The sequence below is a fragment of the Mandrillus leucophaeus genome, unplaced genomic scaffold, assembly GCF_000951045.1.
Source record: "Mandrillus leucophaeus isolate KB7577 unplaced genomic scaffold, Mleu.le_1.0 Scaffold284, whole genome shotgun sequence".
Lineage (NCBI taxonomy): Eukaryota > Metazoa > Chordata > Mammalia > Primates > Cercopithecidae > Mandrillus > Mandrillus leucophaeus.
Window position 1 is genome coordinate 1,072,120 of NW_012102965.1, and position 18,522 is coordinate 1,090,641.

The 18,522-nt window shown below is 36.6% G+C and overlaps 1 protein-coding gene across 4 annotated transcripts in view; it reads right to left on the minus strand.

The window, feature by feature from the left end:
- The window catches only part of PHTF2 (putative homeodomain transcription factor 2), a 159,931-nt gene that overhangs the window by 43,898 nt on the left and 97,511 nt on the right, over positions 1-18,522 (minus strand). For all 4 annotated transcript variants that reach the window (XM_011985451.1, XM_011985450.1, XM_011985452.1 and 1 more), the window contains 4 exons: positions 12,363-12,432; positions 11,244-11,402; positions 3,895-4,060; positions 2,124-2,288 (listed from right to left, as the gene is read on the minus strand). In XM_011985451.1, coding sequence (XP_011840841.1) covers positions 2,124-2,288; positions 3,895-4,060; positions 11,244-11,402; positions 12,363-12,432 — 560 coding nt within the window. The remainder of the gene's footprint in view (positions 1-2,123; positions 2,289-3,894; positions 4,061-11,243; positions 11,403-12,362; positions 12,433-18,522) is intronic.

Here is an 18,522-nt window from a genome sequence, read left to right on the forward strand (position 1 = left end):
ATACCATACACAAAGCTTAGATACCATACACAAAGCTTAGATATCTGTGTGGTTATTAATTTACTTTCCTATCAGTTATGTTAATAGAGATAACGGAAGTACCCAGCTTTTCAATTTATCATCAGAAATAATTTTGTTAAGTCTTAGTTGATAAGTTGGTAAGTGCTTAGTTGATAAGTGCTTAGTTTAACCACTTCCTGTCTTAACAAAGTCTGAAAGAAGAAAATATCATCAAGATCTCTGAACTCAGCTTAGGACTTCTAAAATTAACATTTCTCTTAAGATCTTCTTGTACCTAATATTTTTAAAAGTCTCATTCATATGCTGGCAAACCAGCCCCCAAATGAGATAAACACAGTACATCTTTAAAAATATTTAGATGTACAGCTGTCATGATTAAAGAGAATAAATCCAGAGTGAGTTAGCCACGACAATGGACAGCCACTGAAATGGCAGTCAAGATCATGGTCATGCTGCTGCCCAACAGGAGGAATATTTAAGTCTCTATCTCATTTGATAAGAGAAATATAGTAAACTTCCAAAGGTATCAACCTACCAGTTTTAGGGGGACTCTGAACACTACACATAATATCAGTTGTAGACAACCAAAACAAATGAATGATTCCCAAAAAGTGAAATATATCCACTATGCTATTTATAACTGCTTATCTGGAAATGCTCAAGAAACTGACTTTGCAGTGACTAAATTGTTGCATGCCAATGTTAGAAAAGGGAGCTATATTACATTCAAGTTAGTTATGTGTAAAACATTTTTTTAAAAAAAGACTAAAGAAGAGAGAGATACAGACAGAATTCAACCCGTTAAAAAACGAAAACAAAACATATTGTCTCTGGAAGAAGAATAGGTGATTGGAATAGAAAGAGTTATCACTCAATGCCATGTTACTGTAAACTATTAAAATCTGGAAAACTTTCCCAAAAATTACAATCAACGAAAATATGCCCAGGATATAACTGCTTAGTTCTACAATGCATGATAAACTTTATCCTAAGAGCACAATCACAAATTGATGAAATATGGTATTAGTGAAAGAGTTAACAAAGTGACAGAATAGTTATTTGCAGTATCCCTTTTCTTGATTAATTTAGTACCTTTCATCAGTTACACTCAATATTTTGATTACAGCTTTTTAACTTTTTCACATTTATTATAGGTATATATAAACTAGTAATATAACCCTTAAATGTTTTGAATATTCAAAATAATAATAATACAAGCTTGAGTTAGGTTTAATTTTTTTTAATGTTTGCTATAATTATATTTTCCTATTTGTTAGGTCTTCATTGATGGTACGACTATACAAACTATACAAAAAGTCATTTTTATATAGTACAAAAATGCACATGGTACACTGTACAAAAGTAGAATTACATACTATAATATACATTTTATTAACTTAAATAACAATGCCTATATGTTTTATTTCAGATAATTATGGATAATTGAGGCAAGAACTTAGAAAAAAAATTATACAATTCACATGACATTTTAATACAGCCAATTCTGACCTAAAACGGTGATAAAAATAAATTAACCAATTAATACAAGTAAAATAGTACTTGAAATATATAAAAGAAACCAAAATCAAGAAATCCTGGCCGGGTTCGGTGGCTCACACCTGTAATCCCAGCACTTTGGGAGGCCGAGGTCTGGTCAACATGGTGAAACCCCATCTCTACTAAAAATACAAAACATTAGCCGGGCATGGTGGCACATGCCTGTAATCCCAACTACTCGGGTGGCTGGGGCAGGAGAATCACCTGAACCCGGAAGGTAGGGGTTGCAGTGAGCTGAGATCATGCCACTGCACTCCAGCCTGGGCAACAGTGCCAGACTCCATTCCCCCGCCCAAAAAAAAAAAAAAAGAGAAATCCTAGCTAAATATGCTTTGGTATATTCTTTCTCATATAGATGTATTTACACATGACCCAAATAAACTTTATGGTGTCTATTTTTCCATTATCTATACTATTATAATTTATCAAAATTCATAATAAGGCTGTCACATTTAAAGTAATTAATACTCATTACCTGAGATTGAAGTGCCAGAAAAGGGATAGTGCTATCTCTACACCATATAAAGCCTTAAATAAATACAAACCCTGATAAAAAGAAAGCAGCATGCCAGAGATCTCTGAAGACAGCGCCAACGCTGTGAGAGGTGCTTGTACCGTGGCTCTGAACTGCTCCCTCTTGTGTGTTATCTGTGGTACTAGAACCATCTCCTTCCCTATGTACTTCCAAATGGGCTGCTTTTCTTAATTTCCTTCATCAGAAGAGATTAAGAATGGAAGGCAGCTTTAATATTTTAATAACCACTTTCTCAGTAGTACAATCAAAAATTTGGAAACCATAAACACAGGAACTTTACTTAATACATAATAAAATTTAGATTTACTAGATAAAATTTAATCCAAATATCATGATGCACAGTCAAGACCAATTTGTAGAAATGTTAAGGTATTGGTCCTTGCTTATATTGGCAGGTCAGTGGACAGAAGGTTGTAAGGATTGCATTGGACGAATATTTACAAAAGCATTTCTTCCCTATTTGAATGCCACTTATCTGCAGGTGAAGAAAGAAGAAAATTTAGATTGGAGAGAATTATAATCTAATTTATCAACATTGCTATTTATCTAATGTAGGTATTATCTTTTAACAATGAGATGGGCTTAAATCTCAGCACCCAAAAACTACAAATTTCACAATCTCTTAGCAATGATATTCAAAAGAGGACCTGCTCCAAAAGAGCCTTAAAACAAACTCCAGTGTGCTGAGTGGCCAGTGAGACATGCTATGTTTACTGAATCAAGGGTAATATTAAACGAATTCAAACAGAATTTAGTGGCGGGGTGTGGTGGCTCATGCCTGTAATCCCAGCACCTTGGGAGGCCGAGGTGGGAGGATGGCTTGAGCCCAAGAGTTCAGACTAGCCTGGACAATAAGGTGAGACCCTGTCTCTACAAAAAATAGGCCAGGCACGGTGGCTCACGCCTGTAATTCCAGTGCTTTGGGAGGCCAAGGCGGGTGGATCACGAGGTCAGGAGACCAAGACCATCCTGGTTAACACAGTGAAACCCCATCTCTACTAAAAAAATACAAAAAAATAGCCGGGCGTGGTGGCGGGCGCCTGTAGTCCCAGCTACTCGGGAGGCTGAGGCAGGAGAATGGCGTGAACCCGGGAGGCAGCGCTTACAGTGAGCAGAGATCTCACCACTGTACTCCAGCCTGGTGATAGAGCGAGACTCTGTCTCAAAAAAAAAATAAATAAATAAATAAAATAAATAAATAAATAAATAAAATAAAAAATAAGAGAACTAGTCAGGTGGGGTGGCATACACCTGTAGTCCCAGCTACTCAGGAGGATGGGGTGAGAAGATCACTTGAGCCCAGGAGGTCCAAGCTGCAGTGAGCTGGACTCCAGCCTAGGTGACGGAGACAGTGAGACCCTGCCTCAAAAAAAACAAAACAAAACAAAACAAAACAGCATTTAGTAAATACAGTTTAGCTGAAATTTTTTCTAGGTTTTTGTTTTTGCCAAAGCATCTTAGAAATACAAGATTTTATAAGTAGTAGGAATTATTAACAATCTAGCTAACATATATTGTCTACATAGATATTAAGTGACTAGAAATGAGCTTCAAGAAAAAAAGAAAGAAACAAACAAAAACACAGGCATATGGTCTTAAAATGGCCTTGAAACAAACATAGAAACTAAATCATTTGGTAATTGATTCTGAAGCTCAGTGGTTTTTTTGAAAGAGCAACCTTACAAGATAAGATTTTAGTCTATGAAGATAAGAGAGGTCAAGAACAATTGTGGATTCAAATTACATCAATGTACAAAAAGATTACTTTTTAAAAACAGTACCTTCTTCTTTTACCCCCTGTACTTAGAGGCGGTTTGGGCGTCCTTGTGGAAACAATCTGGCAGTGCACAGTTCCCAGGAGCAGCATCAGCCATATCGGCCCAATCACCTCTGTCAGAGGTATGCTGTGTGGGCTAGAAGTGGAGCAGAATAATACTATTGCGGCAACTACAAAAAGGGAAAGAAAATACGCTTAATTATAGATCTGACAGTCACCTCTTCAAAACTCTTAAAATTGTTTTTACATTATTTTTTGCCAAAATATTTTTCTAAATTTAAATGAGTTTAAAGTATTACTACAGACAAACTCTTTCAGACTGTTTTATTGTCTGCCACAGCCTAACCATGGTATTTAGTAATAAACTCTTGGAACAAGACAACACCCAACATAGTCTCTAAAGTACACCTCAACGCTGCAACGTAAATTAGATGCATATGAATCTAAGGACATTTCTAAGTAACATCACAGACAATCAGAGAACCACCCTAACCTCAAGTACATTATTTCTTTGTTTTACAAATAAGGAAATCTTATGATAAGTGTATATAATACAGCTGTAAAGAGCTTCTTATTAATAGAGGTCTATCTCCTTAGAATTAATAACACATTTACTTAGGCATAGTTTCCAGAGAAACCACTAAACACCCATCAATGCTAACCATTACTACATGAAGGGAAATCTTGTTTTTGCCTATACAGCATCCCTTAGACTTTCTGGACATAAACTGTCTTTACCTTTGTCTCCCTCCTTTATCCACCATCACATATTCTTATTTCTCCCACCACAGGGATAGACATGTAATCTAGGCTTGTCACAGTCTTAGTAAGTCTGAATACAAAAGTTCATAAAAAGATGGGCAAGTGACCTAAGCAGGGCCAATCAGTCTTTTTCAGGGACTAATATAGGTGCTTCAAGACCTTTCTCCTAGATCACAAACACTAAAGACTACGAAAAAATGAAATTGCTAGGGGCCACCTTAACCACCACCTAGAAAGAGCCAACCTAAGAATGTGACCAGCAAGACCAGAGTCAACAGCAAAAAGAAGATATTATCTGAGCCTCTCAATCCAGCCATGCCTGAATCCACGGCCAGGGAGTACCTAAAATAAAATGTAAATATTAGAAGATTTTTGGTTATTTTCTTAAGTGTGATCACTGTAATGTGGTTATATGTGCTTACTTTGAAGAGATGCATATTGATGTATTCAGGGGTAAAATGTCTCAATGTATATAATTTACTTAACAAAATAAGTAAACATCCCAAAATGTTAACCATTGGTAAATTAAAGAGATGGGTATTTGGGTGTTTAGGGTGACCATATAATTTACCATCTAAACCAAGACACTTTTGAGAGTGAAAGGCACCAGGACAACATGAGTAAACTTGGGGTTGGACAATCCCAGCCAAACTGGGACAAATGGCCACCCCAGCTATTGTACTATTCTATCTAGTTTCCTGGGTTTTCTTTTAGTTTTTATGATAAACAGTAAAAATAACGACCAAAAAAACCAACTTCTTGCAAAAGCTAGTTTGCATTTAGTTTCTGCCACCTGCAATTCAAAGAATCCTGGTCTAACATACCAAAAGCTTAAAACACCACTTAATCTGCTAATATACTTAAGGAGTATCATGAAAACAAATTTCAGCTGTATATAACTGTAAGTAATAAGGTTCCTTAAAAAGAAAAAAACAAAAAATTTAAAATGCCAATCATCTTTATGAATTACCCTGGAATTTAACCCAAATTCTCTAGTTCTTCCATAACAGTCTAGAATTTTGAAAAGCAGAGTCTTTTTTGTTTTTAGTATGAATTCTAATGTGACTTTTGTCAAGTTCTTTAATATTTTCGAGCCTTGGTTTAATCTTCTGTATATATACATAGTACACAGCATACATATACATATAGTAGCACACAGGCACTATAATAGGTTTTAGGTGAGGTAATGCATGTAAAACATTTTGAAAAGCTGCTTATACAGGGTAAATGTATACTGAACATTGGGAATAGCAGCTTTTTTTTTTTTTTTTTAGCCACCATTAACTCTAATTTTTTTTTGGAGACGAAGTCTCGCTCTGTCGCCCAGGCTGGAGTGCAGTGGCGAGATCTCGGCACGTTGCAGGCTCCGCCTCCCAGGTTCACGCCATTCTCCTGCCTCAGCCTCCCGAGTAGCTGGCACTACAGGCGTCCGCCACCATGCCCAGCTAATTTCTTGTATTTTTAGTAGAGACAGGGTTTCACCATGCCATTAACTCTAATTTTAAAAGGGGCAAATACAAATGCTTACTTAAGAAGTTCAGAGTTTCAGACACAAAGGAGAATATCTTTTAAAACTTTAGGTTTTATATAGTTATTTATCTGAACTCTTTCAGCTCTGTGATCATCATTCTCTGTAATCCTAGGTCTGGGAGCATACAAATTATATTTTCTGTATATCTTAACAGGAAGTTATTACATACTGTGAAATTCTGATGACAAACCTTTAGAAAAAGAGGGAGGAGCTACTTTCTTCCTCTCTTTTTCCTTTTTTCTTCTGGCTGTATCTCTCCTAAAAGTGATCATGTCCCTCCCATGGTGTCAGTTCCTGAGACAGTGGCTTTTCCTCCATGACTCTGGTATCACTTCTCCTTTTTGTTTTCCTCTCAAGTGAAGGTTTAGAAGATACATGGAGAGCTGGGCGTGGTTGCTCCTGCCTGTAAACCCAGCACTTTGGAAGGCTGAGGTGGGCAGAACACGAGGTCAGGAGTTTGAGGCCTGGTCAATATGGAGAAACTCCATCTCTACTAAAAACACAAAAATTAGTTGGGCGTGGTGGCACACGCCTGTAGTCCCAGCTACTCAGGAGGCTGAGGCATAAGAATCGCTTGAACCTGGGAGGTGGAGGTTGCAGTGAACCAAGATCATGCCACTGCACTCCAGCCTGGACGACAGAGCGAGACTCTGTCTCAAAAAAAAAAAAAAAAAAAAGAAGAAGAAGATATACGGAGAAAACATTCACTTATTTTTTATAATGCTGAATTATACTTTTTGAGCATTTAATGAAGTCCTACGAACTAGACAGTGCTGCTAGAGATTTCTGCTGGGGATCAACTAAGACAGAATGTTGCTGGGCACAAACATTTCCACGGCAGGACTTCACGTACTGGGCAAGTGGAACTCTAGGAGCAGGCTGGATGCAATGGCTCAACATCTGTAACCCCAGTACTTTGACAGGCTGAGGCAGGCGGACTGCTTTAGCCCAGGAGTTTGAGACCAGCCTGGGCAACAATGGGAAACCCTGTCTCTACAAAAAAAAATTCAAAAATTAGCTGGGGAGGCGGGGGAACCTGTAGTTCCAGCTATGGAGGTGGAGGTAGGAGGAATTATCAAGCCTTGGAGGTCGAGGCTGCAGTGAGCCATGATTGTGCCGCCGCACTCCAGCCTGAGCAACAGAGAGAAACCATGGTGGCTGATACCTGTAATCCCAGCACTTTAAGAGGGTGAGGTGGGAGGATTACTTGAGGTCAGGAGTTCAAGACCAACCTGGGCAGCATATTAAGACCCCATCTCTACAAAAATAAAAATAAAAAGAATTAGCTGGGCATGGTGGCGTGCTCCTATAGTCCTAGCTAGTTGGGAGGCTGAGGTTGGAGGATAGCTTGTGCCTGGGAGTTCAAGGCTGCAGTGAACTATGACCACATCATTGCACTCCAGCCTAAGCAACAGAGCAAGAAGACCCTGTGTCTAAAAAATAGAATGGAATAGAATATTACCTTCCATTTTTAGGACTGTTAAATCTTTAAGATTCAGTGGCAATTAGGCAATGGAGAAAAAAAGACAAGACACAGTCTCTGCTCCCTATCCCTTGGTTTAGACCAGGGGTATCCAATCTTCTGGCTTCCCTGGGCCTCACTGCAAGAAGAATTGTCTGGGGCTAACATTAATGATAGCTAACATAAAATACACTAACACTAATGATAGCTGATAAGCTTTAACAAAATAAATTTTAAAAATTCTCATAAGGTTTTAAGAAAGTTTATGAACCTAGGTTGGGCCACATTCAAAGCCATCCTGGGCTGCATGTGGCCTATGGGCCATTGGTTGGACAGGTTTGGTTTAGAGGAAAAAAGAGACATATAAAGAAACAATGAAAATACCTGTTATGAACCGAACTGTGCTCCTTTCATCCTCCCCACACAAATGCACATGCTGAATGAAGCCCTAACCCACAATGTGACTACATTTGGAGACAGGGCCTATAAGGAGGTAGTAAAGGTTAAAGAAATTCGTAAGAGTAAGGCCTTAAACTGATATGACTCTTGTCCTTATATGAAGAGGCAGAGATACCAGAGTATTCTCTCTCTCCACTCACACACACAAGAAAGGCCCTGTGAAGACACAGCAAGAAGGTGGACATCTACGAGTCAGAGGCTTCATCAGACACCAACTCTGATATTGCCTCACTCTTGCACTTCCATCCCTCAGAATGGTGAGAAAATAAATTTCTGTTGTATAAGCCACCCAATCTGTGGCATTTTGTGATGGTAGCCCAAGGTGACTAATATAATACTTATGATTAACTGCTATAATACACATAAAAAAGATACATAACTACATTGGGGAGTTACGAAAGGGTTCTCAAAGAAAGTGCTGTCTGATGTCTAATCTAAGTTTGAGAGAACACAGAGGATTGACTAAACAAAAGGGAAAAGGGCTACCCCACGCAAAGGGAGTTGCATGTCTAAAAACACATAGGCAAAAAAGCATGGAATGTTTAAGAAACAGCAAAGAGCTAGTTTAGCCTGGTTAGGGTGGGATAGAAATTCAAGGAGGGATTTGAAAACTCAGATTGCATCTTGAAAGCAATAACTAGTGAAGTAATTTAGACCTTAAGCAGCTGGTTTGAATTAGTCATTTAATAGGTAAATGGACAGAAAGTAGATGATATAAGGTTTCCTGGCAGTAATCTTGGCAAGAAACTAGGCAACCAAGACATGGAGAAGTGGGGATAGAGCTGAGAATAAATAGTTGAGATACTTAAAAAGCAAGTAATTGAAGTAAAAAACTATACATCGTTATATAAAACCAAACCTGACTGCATTTGGTTCTTTCTGCCTTTCTTTTTCGTTGAGACAGAGTCTCGCTGTGTGGCCGAGGCTGGAGTGCAGTGGCGCCATCTCGGCTCACTGCAAGCTCCGCCTCCCGGGCTCACGCCATTCTCCTGCCTCAGCCTCCCCAGAAGCTGGGACTACAGGTGCCCGCCACCACGCCCAGCTAATTTTTTTGTATTTTTAGTAGAGATGGGGTTTCACCGTGTTCACCAAGATGGTCTTGATCTCCTGACCTCGTGATTCGCCCGCCTCGGCCCCCCAAAGTGCTGGGATTACAGGCATGAGCCACTGTGCCCGGCTCTTTCTGCCTTTCAAGAAGTGGGAACAAGAATGACGACATAACTCAGAGCACTGTAGCACCCTGCTTTTACACAGGTTGCTGCAATGAAGATAGACATACAGTGGTTTTCAAAGCTAATGGCAGCCTGTCGAGGGTCCTTAGAGTCACATCATGACTTTGGTACTGGCTGTGTGACTTTAAGAAATTTAAGTCATTTCTCTAACTAAGCTTTACTAGGAGAATGTTTAGTAGTGTTCATCAAAAGGGCCTTATGATTAAACTTGGGTTCTGAACTTAAAAATATCTAATTTAATGCCCAATCTAACCTGTGTTCCCTATTTAACTTAGAGGAACCAGTAGTAAATTTCAGACACAATATAATTATACAATGTCAGTGAACTTTTAGTTACATTGGAAACTTGTTTGTCGTAGAATACTAGAAAGTAGCAATATTTTGAAAAGCACAATGTACTGTGATGTACAATCAATGGTACTGAATTACTCTAATAAGCTATCGCAGTTTCTGACCACATTCAAATAAAGTTTTCTCCTCTAGGTAAGCCAGAAAACCTTTGAAGATAACTATACTTAAATTAAGTTCTCTTAAGTCCTTTTGAGAAGCAAACAAGAAAATGATAAAAATTATAATCACTGTAACTAGAAAATACTGATACGCAAATATGTTCACTTCAGCAGTAATTATAATAGCAAAAAATAGCAATCAGCTTAACTGCCCAATATTGATGTAGGACAAGATACTTTCTAGTAACTAAGAAGTTATATTTACAAAGACTCTGATACTTATAATGACATTAGGTACAAAAATTTGTAGATGTTCACAAAAATAATCTCAACTATTAAAAAGTATTATAAACTTAAAGGCAAGATGATGGGTAGTTTTTTTTTTTCTTTAGCTTTTTCTACATTTTCCAAATTTTCTGCCATGAAAATATTATTGTATCTTTAATCAGAAAACACACACATTCTAATAACAACCACAAAATCATCACAGTCCACACCCTTTTATGTATATAAGATGTAACTTGGCTTAGAAGAAACAACTTTATCTAAATAAAAGTCTGCAGTTTTTATTATATTTTTATTTATTTAAAATTATCTCTTAGAATCTGTTGATAAAACAAATTTAAATAATCATTCAGGACTGTAATCATGGGTTTTGTTTTCTAATAACATTAAAAAGACTGAAAGGACATCAACCAAATGAAAATAACTGCTTTGTTCACGTGATGGAATATGAATAGTTTCTTCATTAGTTTCTAAATGCTCTACAGTGTTACACATGTTGTGTTATATACTGCTGCTAAGACTATGCAGTAGAATGTTGTGTTAGGAGGCACCATAAGAGCTGTTAAGTGTGTGGTTCTGGGATCAGAATGCTTAGACTTGAACCTGGACTCTACCATACTTGATGACTGCGTGGCTTTGGGCCCTTAAGTCGTTCAGGTCCCACGACTATAAGTGAAGCGTAATAACAGTCCCTATACTTCACTGGGTTGATGTGAGAATTAAATGAGAATCTAGAAAGCACCTAGCAGAGTGCACGGTATACAGAATTTTGATAAAGTATAAGGACAGCTCAGATCACAGTGGTAAAAGGCAAAGAAAAAAGAAACTATACTTAAGGCAGGAATAATAAACTTGTATAGGTTGTATTTTTAAAAGACTGGTATGTATGTATGTGTGGAAGAAGCATTTTGATGAGGTTTTTTTTCCTAATTTTAAAAAATCTTCTCAATTTCTATTTTTCTTTAACCATCTACAGATTCAAATATTCATAAAATTATATTGGAAAATAACTTTGTTTTCTCAAATATTTTTAACGCCAAATCAATTATGTGCCTTTATTAACATACTTATACATCATACTCAGTAGTAGTTAGCATATGTTTAAAACAAAGCCTTATTAAACCTGACAATATAACATTCTGAAAGGTGAAAGCAAAAATCACTTAATTATACCTTGAAGAAGATAAAGGACAAGAAGCCAGAAAAAGATGACCTTTGATGTTACTTGTAACCACCACCGGAAGAAAAAGGGGAAAAATACAACTCGAACAATTCCCTTTCTGGTCAGGGAAGTCCAAGGACTTTCAGGCTTTGCCTTTGCAAATGCAGACCCTGAAAAAAGTAAAATAGGGCAACAGAGTATATTTACATATTATTCTTTAATTTCTTTAAAGAAAAAAATTTCAGTGTTTGAAAAACATGACCACATAATTTTATTCTGTATTATACTATGAGTCAGAAATGTCCAATTTATAGATACTTTAAATATTTTGAAAAAAACATTTTTTGAAATAACGGAATTTATCCCACATGTTTTATAAATACAGAACGATATTCAAATGTCAGTTCTAGTTAGCAATTACAAATTACCACTTTAATTGTCTTTTTGTTTTTGAGACAGGATCTCACTCTGCTGCCCAGGGTGGTATCAAACTCCTGGGTTCAAGAGATCCTTCTGCCTCAGCTTCCCAAGGTGCTGGGATTATAGGTGTGAGCCATTGTACCTGGTCCCATTCTCTCTTTTTAATACTATTCTTGTCTTCATCAAGGTTCACAATGTTTTTATTTCTAAAAAGATAGACAGACAGATACATATCTGACATAGTTTGGAATATTTGTCCCTGTCCAAATCTGACGTTGAATTGTAATCTCCAATGCTGGAGGCAGGGCCTAGTGGGAGGTGTATGGGTGATAAGGGTGAATCCCTCATGGCTTGAGGCTGTCCTCGAGATAGTGAGTGAGTTCTCAGGAGATCTGGTGATTTAAAAGTATATGGCACCTCCCCGCTACCACTCTCTGGCTCCTGCTCTGGCCATGTGATGTGCCTGGTCCTGCTTGCCTTCTGCCATGGGTAAAGCTTCCCGCGCCAGAAGTAGGTGCTGGTGCTGTGCTTTCCGTACAGCCTGCAGAACCATGAGCCAATTAAGCCTCTTTTCTTATAAATTACCCAATCTCAAGTATTTCTTTATAGCAATGCAAAACAGCCTAATACAATATTTAAACCAATTTTGAATTCTGTTTCTTCCAGAACAATGTCTACTTGTAGTAAGCATTTATTTATCCAAGACTCACCTCTTACAAGATCAACATCTATGAGGTCTGGTTTCACATGTGCTGTTTTCTTTGGTTTATTCCTTAGCCCCTATAATATATCAAAAAAGTATTGGAATTGTGTATATACTTAAATCTAGAACAGGAGAAAATCAATTTCTGAAAATTTCAATTTACAATAAAATTGTTAATAGTACTGACAAAATGTAACACATTATGCATTTGTTACAAATGGAACACAATTACAGTATTGTAATAAATTTTATTATTGTTCAAAAAGATATATTTAGAGATGTGTATAACATGCCAGGCCGGTTTATTACCAACAGTAAAATTCTAATACAAATACTATTACTACCAAGCAAATTTAGGTGTACAGCTTTAGGTGAAGAGGGAACTGCATTGGCCCCATATTGGCATATTGGAGAGTGTTGAGGCTAGCTAGGGGAGCAGCAGCCCTGAAGGAACCTCAAGGTGTGGTGCTGTAGGCATTATTTCAGAAAGCAGTAAATCACACAGCTGAGGACCAGAAAGGATGCACACTTCTCAGCAGACGCCAATCAGCTGAGAGCCAGGCAGGACGATGCACTACTCAAGGATGATGGTTGCCATTATGTTCACATGTCAACCCCTCATCAGACCATAAATGCCACCTCATCACCTCAGAACTTAGACACCACAACCAGGAAGGGGGGAGGGAGAGGCAGTTGTCATAAACTGAATTCATTTAAACATGAAATTATTGAACACTGAGTAAAATTAAGTTTCTGCTATCAGTATATAGAGTGGAGTGGGGGAAGTAGATCAAAACTATTGGAAAAAAAAAACCTATAACAAAATTAATTACTTTATTACTTAAGACTAGAATGTTAAGAATTGGAAGAGCTAACAAAAATAAAAACAAAAAAGAGAAAACAAAAAACAAAAAGAATTGCAAGAGCTTAAGCTAAACTCTTCAGGAGCCAAGTACTGCGAGACGACACAAGTGTTTAGATGATTTGTTTTTTATTCATTCAATTAAGCAAGTAACTGTGCAGTAAATCCTGTCTCTGGTCCTAATCCAAGTAACAATGACACCCCCCAACAAAGTAAAAATCTGATTAAGTATTCTGTTTGCATCTAAAACAAAGAAAAGAACCATATTTGAGGTCAGAATTAACTGAGGTGTCTAAACCAAAAATGTGACCTGAAACCAAGATGTAATTAATCTTTGAATCCCTTCAAATAGTTCTGTCTGAAGTTGCAAACCACCCAGAGATACAAAAAACAAAAATGAAGGAGAAAGGGTAAAAGTTAAAGAAATAGCAATGACAATTTTATATATAGTTGACCCTCATATTCTCAGATTCCACAACTGCAAACACGCCTACTTGGTAAAATTTCTTTGTACCCCCAAATCAATGTTCATGGTGCTTTTGCCCTAATTTGCAGGCATGCATGGAGTAGAAAAAAAAAAAAATTGAGTCACCCAACGTGCATGTTCCCAGCTGAGGTCAAACAAGGTGATGCTTTAACCTTCCTGTTTCAGCTCTGATTACTGTAAACAGTGTCCTTTGTTGTGTTTTTCACATTTTTGTGCTTTTTGTTGGCAATCCTGTTGTTCAAGATGGCCCTCAAGTATAACTATAGTGCTTAAAACACTGCCTCGTGTTCCTAAGTGCAAGAAGGCTGTGATGTGCCTTACAGAGAAAATGTGTTAGATAACCTCTGTTCACCCAGGCACAGTGGCTCACACCTTTAATCCCAGCACTTTGCGGGGCCAAGGTGGGCGGATCACTTGAGGCCAGGAGTTTGAGACCAGCCTGGCCAGCATGGTGAAACTCCATCTCTACTAAAAATACAAAAAATTAGCTGGGCATGGTGGCACTTGCCTGTAATCCCAGCAACTTGAGGAGGCTGAAGCACAGAGAACTGTTTGAACCCAGGGGTTGGAGGTTGCCATAAACCAAGGTCATGCCACTGCACTCCAGCCTGGTGACAAAGCAAGACTGTCCCAAAAAATATAAAGTAAAAACTAAAAACTAAAAAAATAAATACAACCTCTGTTAAGGTATGATTTACAGAGCTGTTGGCCACGAACTGTTAATGAATCAAAAATATATATTAAATAAGGTGTCTTTAAACAGAAATACACATAAAACAAGGTACTTCCCCAGGCAGCAATGGTTCAGTATTCACTCATTCAGTGTTCATGGGTGACTTCATAGAATATAGCTACTCCAAATAATGAGTATGGGCTGTATCTGTACATTATTTCTGATTTTACTGTCACTATAGAGTGGCTGATGGATTAGAAATCATTCCCAAGATTTTGCATATTGGAGAGGCAACAGTAATAATACATATTTAAACAAAAATTCATTAATAAAGCACTATTTGGATTTGGTATTAAGTTTATTACAGTAAGATTTTACCTTTATTACTGTAAAAATATTTGAAAACAGTAACATATTTTAATTTACTTGTTTTTTATAAATTGCTTCCCTAACAACTTGAAAGTAACCTTATTGCCAGTGTCTTCCAACTAATCTGAATCTTTATTTTTATTAAGAGTGTTTTAAGAACTAAGAGTCCCTATAGGAGAAACAGTAAGTTTTCTTGATTTGTGCAAATATTCTTTTTCAACATGCTTCTTGTAATCGATCTTGTTCATATGGGGTTCATTTCCAATTTTGTATTCTATTAAAATATATTTATTTTGAGCTATATTGTAGAGCTATACCCTAATAGCCAGTTTCAATAAAATTTTTCCTCTAAGGTAGCTTATCAAGATAATTTAAAGTTTAAAAAAAAAAAAAAACAGAAGGCCAGGTAAGGTGGTTCACATCTGTAATCCCAGCACTTTGAGAAGCTGAGGTGGGCAGGATTACCTGAGGTCAGGAGTTCAAGACCAGCCTAGCCAACATGGTGAAACCCCATCTCCACTAAAAATACAAAAATTAGTCGGGTGTGGTAGCGGACACCTGTAATACCAGCTACTTGGAAGGCTGAGGCAGAAGAATCGCTTGAACCCAGAAGGCAGAGGATGCAGTGAGCTGAGATCGAATCTACAATTATTTTATTCACAAAAATAAAAGAAAGCATCAAGATACAAACATTCATAAAGTCTGATTTTAATTAAGTAGATATTTTACACTGGAAAATTTTCAACTGGCTTGGGATAAACTACATTCACACAAAGTAGCATAGCTTTCAGTACTGTTTGAACTGTTAAACAGTTTAAATGAACAAATAAAAAATGAAAAGTTTTTTTTAAAAAAAGAATTGAGATTTTTAAAACTACTAATTTATGCACAAACTAGAAAGTAGAAACAAGCAGCACAAATGCAACTAATACCAATATCAAAAATATTTTATTAAATATAATTTAAACTCTTATAATATGTTTCGATAGTGAAATGACTCAAACACAGTAGTATAAAGTTTTTTATTAAAAAAAAAATTCTCTAAGTACACAGATAATGTTGGGCCAAAAAAAAAAAGAAAGGGGCTGTTTAAGTTTAGAAAGTGCTTCTGTTATCTAGACGTCTGTGTATTATTAATATTTAGACTCCATCAAAGTACATAAACAGTTTCATTTTCTAGAAATCTTGTTTAGTTCCCCCATCCCCCTTTTTCTCTGTAATGACTTTATAAGCTTTTTGGTGAAGCTTTAAAAGTCTAGTAGATAGTAAAACAGGAAAAACTTTCAAATTTACTTTTAATTTTTGGTCAAGGTAATCAGAAAAAAACAAAGTTTTTAGTTATAATTTCTAAAATAGTTATGAAAAAATAATTTGCAATTTACAAAAGATTTTATGCTTTAGCAATATCAACTCTGGGTCTTTAATTGAAAAATAAACATTTCAAAAAAATATATTTTCATGTCTTTGATTTCTCTAGTAGCTGCTCACTGCTTTGACAACTAATGAAAGAATCAATTACATGGGACAAACTCAATACATTTGGTACACTGTTCTCTAAACAACAGGTAGAGTGTTTTTTTTTAATCAAATATTAGCATTAATACACCACAGTTATGTACCTCTCTAACTTCCTTAGAATAAATACAAAATTATTTTACACTATAATTTACCTTTATTAGAACGCTTAGTAAGAATGAAATGTGCTTTTAGGCTTGTTAACAAATTGATCCTTTTAATTAAAAATAACAAGAGTAGGGAGGATAAGTTGATTATGTATGTATGTATGTATGTATGTTTTTTTAGAGACAAAGTCTCACTGTTGCCCAGGCTGGAGTGCAGTGGTGTAATCATGGCTCACTACACCCTCAAACTCCAGGGCTCAAGTGATCCTCCTGGCTCAGCCTCTCAGGTAGGTGGGACTGCAGGTACATTCCAGTTAATTAAGAAAAATAATTTTTTTTTTAAGAGATAGTGTCTCACTTTGTTGCCCAAGCTGGTCTTAACTCCTGGACTCAAGCAATCCTCCCACCTTGGCTTCCTAAAGTGTTGGTATTTCAGGTGTGAGCCAGATAAAACTGATTAATGGGTAGAGTGCATATTACTCAAGTGATGGATACCCCAAAAGTTCTGACTTGACTACTACACAAGCTATGCATGTAACAAAATTGCACATGGACTCCATGACTTTGTACAAACAAAAAGGAAAAAATAAATAAAAGTCTATAATTCAGTGGTTCTAAGTACATCCACAATATTGTGCAACCATTACCACTATCTAGTTTTAGAAATTTTTTATCACCCCAAAGGGAAAAAAAAAAAATAACGAGAACAAGTTTTCTTTAATTTTGTCTTATTTTTATCTTTATTTTTAAAGACTAGTCAAGTACAATAGTGGGAAAGAGGGAAAGAGTGAAACAAGGAATTCATCTGATCTGTAGCTGACTGTGAACAATCGAGATAACGTGCTACCTTCAGACCTGCCAAAAGAGCAAGTTTTTAGGTTTTTAATTCTTCAATTACTATTACAAGGCATTATCTTTAAAGGGAGACATACTTCAGAAAGAAGTTGTAGGTCCTAATCCCTAAGATCATCCTGTTAGTAGCACCAAGTAGTACCTAATATAATCCTTCTTCACCCTAATCTCTACTTAGGATTTATAACAGTTCTTTTTAAAAAGAGGAGATTATATAAGTAATGCAGTAATTTGTGAACAGCTCCCAAAAACTAAAAAAATTATTTATATATATTTTTTCTGAGGCTTTTAAATTCCAAATGTGTCAACCTGATAACATAACCTCTCAAGGTACTTAATATCTCCTGACCAATGAATAAAGGCTTTCTGTCAGAGAGAATAAAAGGTATTATGGCATTTTACTAGACCTCTCTGCTGCTCTTTTATTTGCTTGACTATCCCAACTCTTCTTCATACTCTCTCCATACTATTTTCTCATAGATCTCCTACTTTTCTTTCCTTCTTTACTTGCATCTCTTTATTTACCTACCCATTAAATGTTAGTTATTTCCCAATGCTCTGTTCTCAGCCCTTTTCTTTCATCATTCAACAGAAATCTACTCATTCCTATGGCTATATCTATATAATGTTTTACATACATATGTATGTATCACATACAAACACATACTTATACATATTCACTTTATAAACTGAGAACTCTTAAATGTCCCTCCCAAGTACCAAATAGATATTTCTATAACAAAATTCTAAATGTGCTCTTCTTCCAGTATTTCCTATCATCCTTAGTGCCGCCTGAGTACATTTGTTAAAATATAAGCTTCTGCTTAAAAATCTTCCAATATCTCCCCTGTTGTTTTCCAGATTATGTCTAAACTCTTCGGCAAGGCACTCAAGCCCCTTCATAATCTGACTTCCATTTTCTAGTTTTACTCCTACTGACACTACTCTCCTTCCTCTATCCAACCTTTTACCAAATCAAACCACTTGAGGAGCCCTGCCTCAGTCATGTTTCTTCCACCCTTTACATATATTTCCATCTGCTCTTCATCTGTCTGAAATGTCTTCCTTAAGTTAATGAACCGCTTCCTCTATGAAATCTTTCCCAGCCTCCCCAGGCTTGTCTCCCCTCTCACTCTCCTATAGAGTTTTAGACATGCCTCTCTTAAAGGAATTTATCTCACGTGTAATTATGTATCTCCCCTACAAAACTATAATCCATTTTATCTTTCTGTCCCATGACTTAATCCTATATTTAACACACACCACAACTTTGTTAAATGTATTAATCCTTCCTCAAAAGTT